Source organism: Homalodisca vitripennis, chromosome 4 (genome assembly GCF_021130785.1).
Source record: "Homalodisca vitripennis isolate AUS2020 chromosome 4, UT_GWSS_2.1, whole genome shotgun sequence".
Classification (NCBI taxonomy): Eukaryota; Metazoa; Arthropoda; class Insecta; order Hemiptera; family Cicadellidae; genus Homalodisca; species Homalodisca vitripennis.
The window spans coordinates 60,007,406-60,017,177 of record NC_060210.1 but is presented as its reverse complement, the minus strand read 5'-3'; the positions used below and the strand labels follow the sequence as shown (position 1 = coordinate 60,017,177).

The following is a 9,772-nucleotide window of genomic DNA, read 5'->3' as shown; positions in this document are numbered from 1 at the left end:
CCCAAATTGTTTCTGACTAAGTATGTTATTTTTTTCCAAAAAATCAACTAACTTCTGTTTCATAATCCAATTTTAGCAAAGGAAGATAGTAAAGTTATCGGTCTATAATTATTGCAAGCATCCCTTGAACCCTTCTTAAAAATCGGAATTACCATAGCGTTTTTAAGCCTTTCAGGAAAAACCCCTGTCTCAAAGATTAGATTTATAATATACAGGAATACATTATTAATTTCCTTACAATGAATCTTAATCACTGTCGAATTTACTCCATCAAGACCTGGTGTAGTTCCATTTTTCAAATAGTTTACTGCTCTTTCTAGATCATTATCTAATACAGGAGATAGAAACATTGATTTCGACAACGGTTGGTTAGTAAAGCTGTCTTTACAATCCATCAGCTCAAGATTAACTGTTTTATGAGTTTTTTGTTTATCTATTAATTTTTCAGAAATGTACAAGAAATATTTATTAAATGCTTCAGCTACAGCTAAAGGTTCAACTATGCTTATATTGTCTTCTTTTAAATAAATAAAACCATTTACTTTGGTTTGTTGACCACTTACCTCTTTTAAAACCTTCCAAGTTTCCTTAGAATTTCCCTTAAATTGTTCAAAATTATAGGGGTTGCTGTATATGTACACTTAACTCTATATTCATAATGATTTACTATAACAGTATGAAACGATGTGCAAATATTACTATATTGAAGCTTGATTATTACACCTGGATTAGGACGACTGTCGGTGAAGGGGCTGAAATAAAAACATGTTCTCTAGAACAAAATAATTTAATTTGTAGAATTTCCTACTGTTGCAGAATTAATTTTTTTAAACTTCTGGATAGCCTCCGGAAATGTCGCTTTCAAAGTTGCACTCGTTATTTCCTCTCCGGATCTTGAAAAAGCCACGATCGCCCCAGTCGCTGTTCCAGGAGTTAGCCACTAGCCAGTAAGAAGTTTTCTTCTCCACCCCCCAGCCTATGATCTTGACAGCATGTCCTCCTAAATAGCTTCCTGTCTTGTGCTGGTATACTCCTGGTAAAAAGGTAAGGTTAAATTCAAAATCGTCGTTGAAATAGCTGTCTAATACTAACGTAAACATTTGTCTTAAAATATAGTTAGCTGAGCCATAGGGGTTGGCAAATTTTATCTTGTATGTATGTCTGTCCATACGATTTATCGAGTAGGAATAAACATTTATATTCTATCTAGAAAAACTCAATTCAATTATGTTACATGTTCTTCAATTGGATTTGCCTGAGCGTTAACATAACCTAATTACTCATAGGATATTTCTAGAACAACTGTATCTGTGGACTTTAAAGTTTGCATGATATTTAATCTCTCTACATGGACGATATTAAGTGTAGTAGAATTTCTCTCCTGTCTTCTAGTGTGTGCAAAAATTCTCCTCTGTCCGATTATCTTCAGGATCTCTGCAACTCCTGCAAATCCTGTTACGTGACACGAACTGTGGTGTACTTCTACCTTGCAATATGATATATAAAATAAAACATGCTTTAAAAATATATACATACATTTGGGAATATATTTTACATAACTTTGCAGACTAAAACGTTTAAGAAAATAAGAGATATAGTTACTTTTCAATAAGTCTTCAGTGTATAAATAATTCTAGTTATATAAAATGTAAATGTCTGTTTGTACGTCATACGCCATGCCCTATATGTGGCAATGAATAGTCATGTGTTTGCACTTGATCATCAAAGATCAAGTTGTGGTGAGCGTTGTAGCTAAGTGAGTTACAGTATAGTTCTTCATATCAAAGTGAATAAAACATTTTCAGTAACAGCTTTAAAATAAGTAATAATATTTTTACCTTCTTTGACTTTTAATTTGTTATTGACTTACTTCACGCTGTGGAATATGAAACCGAGAAAAACTTTGTTAGTAATTTTCATATTGAAACAACTATAGATTTAACTTGTATTGGTGTTATTATTAATTTGAAGTGATTCAGGTTGTTGATAGATTAAGAAAGATATTGTTTAAAGTGATATCAAGAAAGGCTCTTCTTATTTCGAAAGAGAGTAATCGTCTTAAGGCAATATATGTGAAAGTTTTTGTATATGCAATAAATAGCCATATTAACTAATACTGCATCACAAACCTAAGTTTCTATTAACTGGTGAGATCAGATGCTATATTTTTAATAACGGTTACTCCTCGCAAAAGGAAACTAGCGCAGTAAATCAAGCATAATTTCTGTTACCACTAGACTTGGTTATATTTTGAGTAAGCAGAGTAGCATCGGGGTGTGTGAGTGTATATCGTTTTGCATTATTTATCCTATATTTACAAGGAATAAAACATTGTCAAAATAATTCAATGGATTTAAAATACTTTAATAATTGTAAGTTTCTTGCAATTTTTACATCAAAATAATTTACTTTCGATAAATGTATTAACACTCTTTTATTATTTGTTTTACCTTTCTTGTAGCTTAGGAAGTCCTCATAAACGTCAAATCCAGCCTCGACAGGGCCATTTTCAAAAATTTCCTTTTTTATTAGAGGAAGATCATTTGCTATCATAAATATAGCGCTTACTGTAAAGACAAAGTTTATTAGTATGGAGAAACATCAACTACGAAATGTAAATATAGAATCAAGAGATTAGTTTATGTTACACAGTTATGTTATACAGCTAATTATGCAATAAGAAATAAGACGTCATTATATATCGCAAGCTTTTAAACTATACCACTTTCTATCAAAAAAACCTATCCAAATCTTCAAAAAAAACAATGTTAAAGAACGAAGAGAACATATCATACGATAAAGAGTAACATCCTAATATAGAATGATATTATGCCATAACATAGTATTTATAATGTTAGCATAATGTATATGATGTATTATCGTTGATAATCTTGACTTAAAACACTATTTCACATTTATAACACAGTGAATGTTTTATAACATTTTAAAGTTCAGCTATGTTATTTATTTTTGTACATGATAGTTTACCTAAATTACTTGTTATTTACTACAAAACTAAAACAATCTATTTAATACACATAGCAGTTACTACGAAAATCAGTTTTAATGATACTAATTATAAATACAAAATAAATATTCACAGCCTAAGTTACACAGTATTTTGTAATGTAAATGTTGTATACATTGTATGTGATTCAGTAGTCTTTTTATTACTCCATATACAAATGAAATATGTGAGAATGGTATAAATGAAGAATGATATGTTCTTACTCTAAAGCTCTAAAGCGGATGTCCTAAAAGCGCCCCCCCCCCTAATTTTCTTATGAAAAGAAATGGAGTGATTTACTTTGGGGGATGTTTATATGACCTTCTAATGAGTTTGTTGATAAGATTTTTTACTCCCTACCCTCCCCCCAAATGGGTTATTTTAGGTTTATATCAAATTTATAAATGTAATCTCCTAGTAAGTGAAGAAGAAGAAGAAATGGCGGAGGATAGTTACTCAAATTTTGTGTTTATTCAAGTTTAAATTTGTATAAAACCCCCACAGCTTAAGTTACATTTAAAGCTACTATAATGAAGATAATACATTCACTCACTAGTTATTTTGAAAACTTAAATAGATTTATTATAATGATCAACAGAAATCATCAACTACGATTTACATAACATTTATTAGGTGTTCTTTTGTCTAACTGAAGCCTATTAAGAAGTCCTGGAAATTTCAATAGCTGGTTTTGCCATGTTATCTCTTATTGGTTACTAGTTAGTATATGAGACAAATTCAGTCCACTTTTAAACCGTAATACCATGTGACCTAACTATCCCAAAACATATATCATAATTTTATAGTGACTTGGTGGGTATACTTTTATTATTAGACTACTATTAGACCCAATTTAATGAACAAAGAGTACATTATATGGCAGAAAATGTTAAAAAAAGGTTTTATATGTAGAAATCCATTTCTACAAAAATGTGTTGCATGATGAGTCATTTTCGTTTTAACTTCTTTTTTATAACTGTATGTCTGGCTATGTATCTGTAGGATCTCGATACAATATTTATTATTGACTATAATGAAATAAAGAATAGATTTGTAATCTGTAATAGGAACACCAATTAGACTGAATGTGATGAAGCATGAAAAGCAACTGACCAGCTTACCAGATGTAGCTCTGGTCTAAAATCGCCTGTTTTCTTTTAATTTCTGTAATATAAATAAAGATTAGACTGAAAGCACTGAAGTTACTAGCATAAAATACGACCAACCTGTTTTACCAGATCTTGGAACTTTTGTCTCTAATCACTTGTTTTCCTTCACTTTCTGTAATATAAACGCATATTAGATTGAATGCACTGCATTTACATGCATAAAATGCAAGTAACCTGTTTTACCAGATCTTCTAAATATTTCATGAAAACACTTGCTTTCCTTCATTTTCTGTAATAGAAACACTTGTTTGACTGAATGCACTTAAGTTACAGACACGTATAATAACTAATCAGTTTACCAGATTTTGTAAATCTCTTTAAAAATCACTTGTTTTCCTTACTTTCTGTAATTTCTCTTACACAAAAAAAAACATTTTAAATACACAGAATAGATTGAATTTACTGAAGTTACTTGCATAAAAGGCAACCAACTTGTTTTACCAGATCTTACAACTGTTGTCTGAATTACTTGTTTTACTTCACTTTCTGTAATTCTGATATGTGGTTAGTAACACAAATCTTAACTTAAAAAATATGTATTGGAATTTAAAAACGATTATTTATCTTTACTGTTTATCGCACGACTGACGTATGGTATTTTATAATATAGGCATTATCTTGGAATTATTTTATGTAAATGGCGTATTATGTTCATTCAAGACTAGAATATACAATTTTACATACATAATTTGTATACCCTACCTCTGTGGTGGTCTTCAGTAAAGTTATGGGCTTTATATTTCTTGTTATAGCAGACGCTTTGACATGGAGGAGTGGGAAGGTCACCGTAAGTGCTACAGTTCTTCCTTGTCCCATTGACATGGTGTTCGCAGGTGGGTAAGGTATAAGGTTGGCATCCCTGTTAACAAAACATATATTCTATCACCGAATACATTAAGAATGCTTTACATTAGAAAGTTTGCAACTAAGGTAGCGTGAGTTTTGGGTGGTTTGGTCAACGTTTGAAACGTGACACTATCATACGTGATTTAGTATACCTCCCTGATGAGACAGTGAGAACATCTCTTATCTAGATTACACTGGATGCCTGCTGGATAAACCTAACGATCAACGATCTCTTTATGGGCCTATATGTCCCTGCTGTTGAAACAACGGAACACGAAAACGTCTAGGAACTCATTGTGTTGTGTTTAGCGACTGGCTAGGTTGGTTGCTAATCATCGGTAGGCCCCCTGTTTCAGAACCCAGATAATGGTGTTGCGTTGAAATTATGGCAAATACCAAATGATATTTCCAAGGTATTCTACTGTTTGGTCTTGCTGGACCTGTTTAGACAGACGTAGTGTCCACGTCCTAGTGAGGTTTAGGAGTCAATTCTGTGAAAGCTAATTTCAGATGCTGCACTGTGGCGAAGGTGAAACGGAATCAAATTCACTCACGCTGAATCAAGCATTCCTGCCAGAACTGTGTCAACTTAGCTTTTGTAAATCAAACTCGAAATTATAATTTTGCATTTTAGGAATAGATATGCTAAAACACCCAATTATCATTAAATACTAATATCCCTTTCCCTTTAGTCATCATTACCTCCTATTAAAGTTATAAATCAATTTAACACCAATATAGTTGAATATCATCATAACATATAATTCGCCATTTATTAAAGCAAACAGACTGGAGGTAAATAGATAATTTTCCAGGTAATTCCAAACTGTATATATTACCACAATAACTATTTAAAGCCTTGTTTGTGGTCTCATTTATTTATCTTAACTCCTCCAATAACTAACCCCCAATGTGTGGTCTGTTGTAATTTTAGATCAAAGTAAATATATAAAATACTATATAGTGACTGTACTTCTTCCTTAATTTGTGTTATTTCAACCGACGAGTTACGTTCCAAACGTATGTAGTATGATTGCTTTCTGAACTGTTGTCAATAAATTGAAGAAATTCTTTATTTATTGCGCAGTATTATTTAATGACACACATCAAAATTACTCGCAAATAGTATAATATATTCAATAATACTATTAACACAAAATAAGAGTACCCCACGCTACGTGCCACGTACAGGCTTCACTGAGGTTCAATGCAAAAGTCCATAACTAAAACTATCACGTTATTTACAGATAGAAAGACAGAAAAACCATACAGAACAAAAGTTTTACATATCCTGCACCCCGGCAAACAAAAGAGAAATTGTGTCAGTCTAATAAGTTACAGGCTTCAGCGTCGCTAAGCAAAATTCCATTATTGTACATGAACCATCTTGAACAACTGAAATAATATGTACCTTAAACATGTCTAATTCCCATTCTAAAATGTTCCAAAATTTATTCTCTGAAATGTTTTAATGGATGATAACATATTTGGAGCAATAACAACCGAGATAGTCAAGAACAACTGTTTTTATTTACCTTTGACCTTGAATAACTAAAGTTGTAGACACTATAGTGTATGAGTTTTAGGGAAAATTTTAGCATTCCAAAATTAAAGTACATACACTTATTTAACTTATTATCTTTAATTCCGAGATTAAAAGTGCTACAATAACTGGACAATGTATCGGTTTGTTTGTACGTTGCATTGAGGTTACGAAACAAACTGTTGAGCAATGTATAAAGTCTGTGCTGTATATTTATGAAAAGTAAATATAAAAAGGTCCCGCAGTAAATACAAAATTTATAATACCTCTCAGTTTCTCATTAAGTAACGTTTTGCTCCCCACTTGTTATTCCTATATACTGGTTTTCAAATTTAATTATTCAAATTTAATTATTCAAATTTGGAAGTAGATTTAGACCATTAATTTTAACTAAGCGACTAGGGTATCAGGATATTAATAGTATTTCACAACCTTTGAAAATTACCTAAAATTAAAATATTTACTACCGTAAACTTTATACTATAAAATTAAATAGAAATATTCTATGTTGTTGGATAAACATTCATACTTAAAAATTAATTAATCCATATAATTACAACCAGAAATATGTTTCATCACTTACCTTATGTGAATGGTAATCGCCACCCGTGACGATGCCATTAGTCATAAAGTAAGTCCAGGCATAGTCATCGTCTCCTCCCCCACAGCCTTGCCCACAGTAGCTACAGCAAGATAGAACCTCTTCGGCAGACAGGTGGCCGTTGAATGAGGTATTGGAGGCAATACACAGTCGATCTGTGAATGCAGCAGCAGCCGCTACCGCCTGTCTCACCGAAAATTATAAAGTCTTATAAATACTGAAAGGTTTATCAAAACTGGCAATATGGAACATCATAGGAGACACAGGAACTCCGTAATTTATATATGGAACTGTGTAATCTAAATCATAATGTTTATTCATTTACTATCAATAAGAAAAATTACAATATCTGTTTTAAGAACTGTATTTCAATTTATCATGTTCATTTTGCCTTAACTTTTTGAGTTACTAAAATAGTTCTGCATAACTAGGAACAGATGAAAACACTTTAAAATAATACACGTAGGGTAATATTTCAATTTTACATAAAATTTTGATTATTAAAAATGGCAATCAATTTTAGAAAACTACGCGACATTGCTTTGAAAGATGGTGTTTTCGAGCCTTCAACATGTTGGACTCGTACCGAAAAACCCATTACGTGAAATTTGTGGGAAATAAACAACTGTAACTGTGAGAGGAGCAAATATGGACGTCTTCAGTCTTCCTAATTTTGATAAAAAAATTTGTTTGACCACTGTAAATATTAAATTCATACTTTAATTTAAAACTTGAATTGAGGACTATAGGTACTTTTATATCGATTGATAGTCTAGAATTTGTGATGCGAATATTAGGTATCGATGACTACATTCTTCGATATAAAAAACGGGGTCCGCTTATCGTATCCTGCCTGTTTTAAAATTTAAATCTTTTACATATATTTCAAAAAGTAACTTACCCAGCAGGAGCCACAAGGACCCTGATCCCTTACTTGCTGAAGAGAAAGGCACTTCCTCCATTTCTTGCGGGCATCGAAGTGTTTAGGGAGATCAATAGAGACCCCGTCATCAACTAAAGCAGGAAGCAAACTGTCTCCAGGTCGCTTCTTCCATCCAAGTAGAGATTTCAAATAGTATTTACGTAATGATGGATCGAAGTTCCTACCTGCCTAACATATCACTTTCAATGAAATTTTGTAATCAATAATTTTTCTATTTGAATAGTTAATGAAACAGCTATAAATACTTTTACATTATTAAAAATTGCATAAACGTTTTACCTTTGTTCAATATTAGGAAGGGAGTAACCTTTTATGAAATCTCTGTAAGTTAAGGGTCCAATTTATATAAGATTACGTTATAAAATTATCCTGCTGTATTTTCATAACGAACTAAGTATGTAACTGATAATTTTGCTTGTATACAATAATTGGAAAAAACTTATCATTAAAAAAAATCAGCTAAGTAAGGTGTATATACGAAGCAATGTCCATGAAGAAATTTATAACAATTTCCTATACAGTTTCTTAAAAACATTTATCTTGTGACACTATCATTTTGTTAGCGTAACAATGTATTGCGTGTAACAATACATCATTTTCTCTTCTGAAACAAAAATATATACAACGTAAGTTTTGATAATGCATTTTCACATATATTCCACAAAATAATCAATTTGCGATTGCTATATTTATACATATAAAATTATCATTCAGCCTCGAGTACTACATTACTTTATTACTTTAAATTCAAAACTAAAAAGTACGTCAATCAACATAAACCGTTTGGTGACCAATGGATTAAAAGCAGTAGGAGCCATTACGATGCGATAATCAAAAATATATGTTATGTTTTCAAATATGGAATTAACATATTGAAAAGTAATTTGGAATTTGAAATTACATTTATTTTAATTATTTATTCTATTCAGTAAAAATTAGTTGATATTACGTTTGATTTACAGTGCAGTACATACACTTTATTTATGAATGACATTTCATCATAGAGCACGAACTTTAATGTTTTAGATTGTCTGCTCTTTTTTATATTCACTAATGATATTAAATAAATAAAACTATAAAAAATTCATTAAATTAATAAATTTATACTAACTATGAGTCTAATACAGAGCTTACAATCCAGGTAGATTCTCCAGAGTTCACAGCATTTATGACTTCATCTCTCTCCAATTGTTGGTTCAAGTCTACAACAGTGGACTCGGTTGTAACAAGAATACACAGAAACATGGCCGCCAGTTGTGTGTCCATTGTCACGATATAATATCCTGTGTAACCATAAACTTTGAAGTGAAACTGCGGTTTCAATACCAATAAACTTAATGTAGTAAATTTATTAAATATCAAAATATTAAATGTGGAACAAACTATTATAAACCTTTGTTGATTTTTAAATTTCCTTCGTATTTTTCAAAGGCAATGGGAATATTATGCTAAAACCCAATTATTATGTAAAACATTTTACTATTTATTACCTTGTCAGTGATAAATTGTTATACAAACATTCTTACTATAAATTTACAGAAAATACTTAGATCAATCACTCAGTGAAATAGATGAACTAATTAACTCCAAAATATATAAACCTAACTAAAGTATTAAATTTAATGCTTGTCTGCTCCCATGGCACAACTTTTTCAGGGTTTTA

The 9,772-nt window shown here is 31.1% G+C and overlaps 1 protein-coding gene across 1 annotated transcript in view; it reads right to left on the bottom strand.

Moving 5' to 3' along the window:
• Positions 1-771: 771 nt before the first annotated feature.
• LOC124361035 overlaps positions 772-9,772 on the bottom strand; it is a 35,366-nt gene continuing 26,365 nt past the window's right edge. The window contains exons 8-13 of the mRNA XM_046815073.1: positions 9,244-9,420; positions 8,068-8,277; positions 7,149-7,349; positions 4,879-5,035; positions 2,451-2,567; positions 772-1,033 (exon numbers count right to left, since the gene is read on the bottom strand). Of these exons, the coding sequence (XP_046671029.1) occupies positions 828-1,033; positions 2,451-2,567; positions 4,879-5,035; positions 7,149-7,349; positions 8,068-8,277; positions 9,244-9,420 (1,068 nt within the window). The 3' untranslated portion in view covers positions 772-827. The remainder of the gene's footprint in view (positions 1,034-2,450; positions 2,568-4,878; positions 5,036-7,148; positions 7,350-8,067; positions 8,278-9,243; positions 9,421-9,772) is intronic.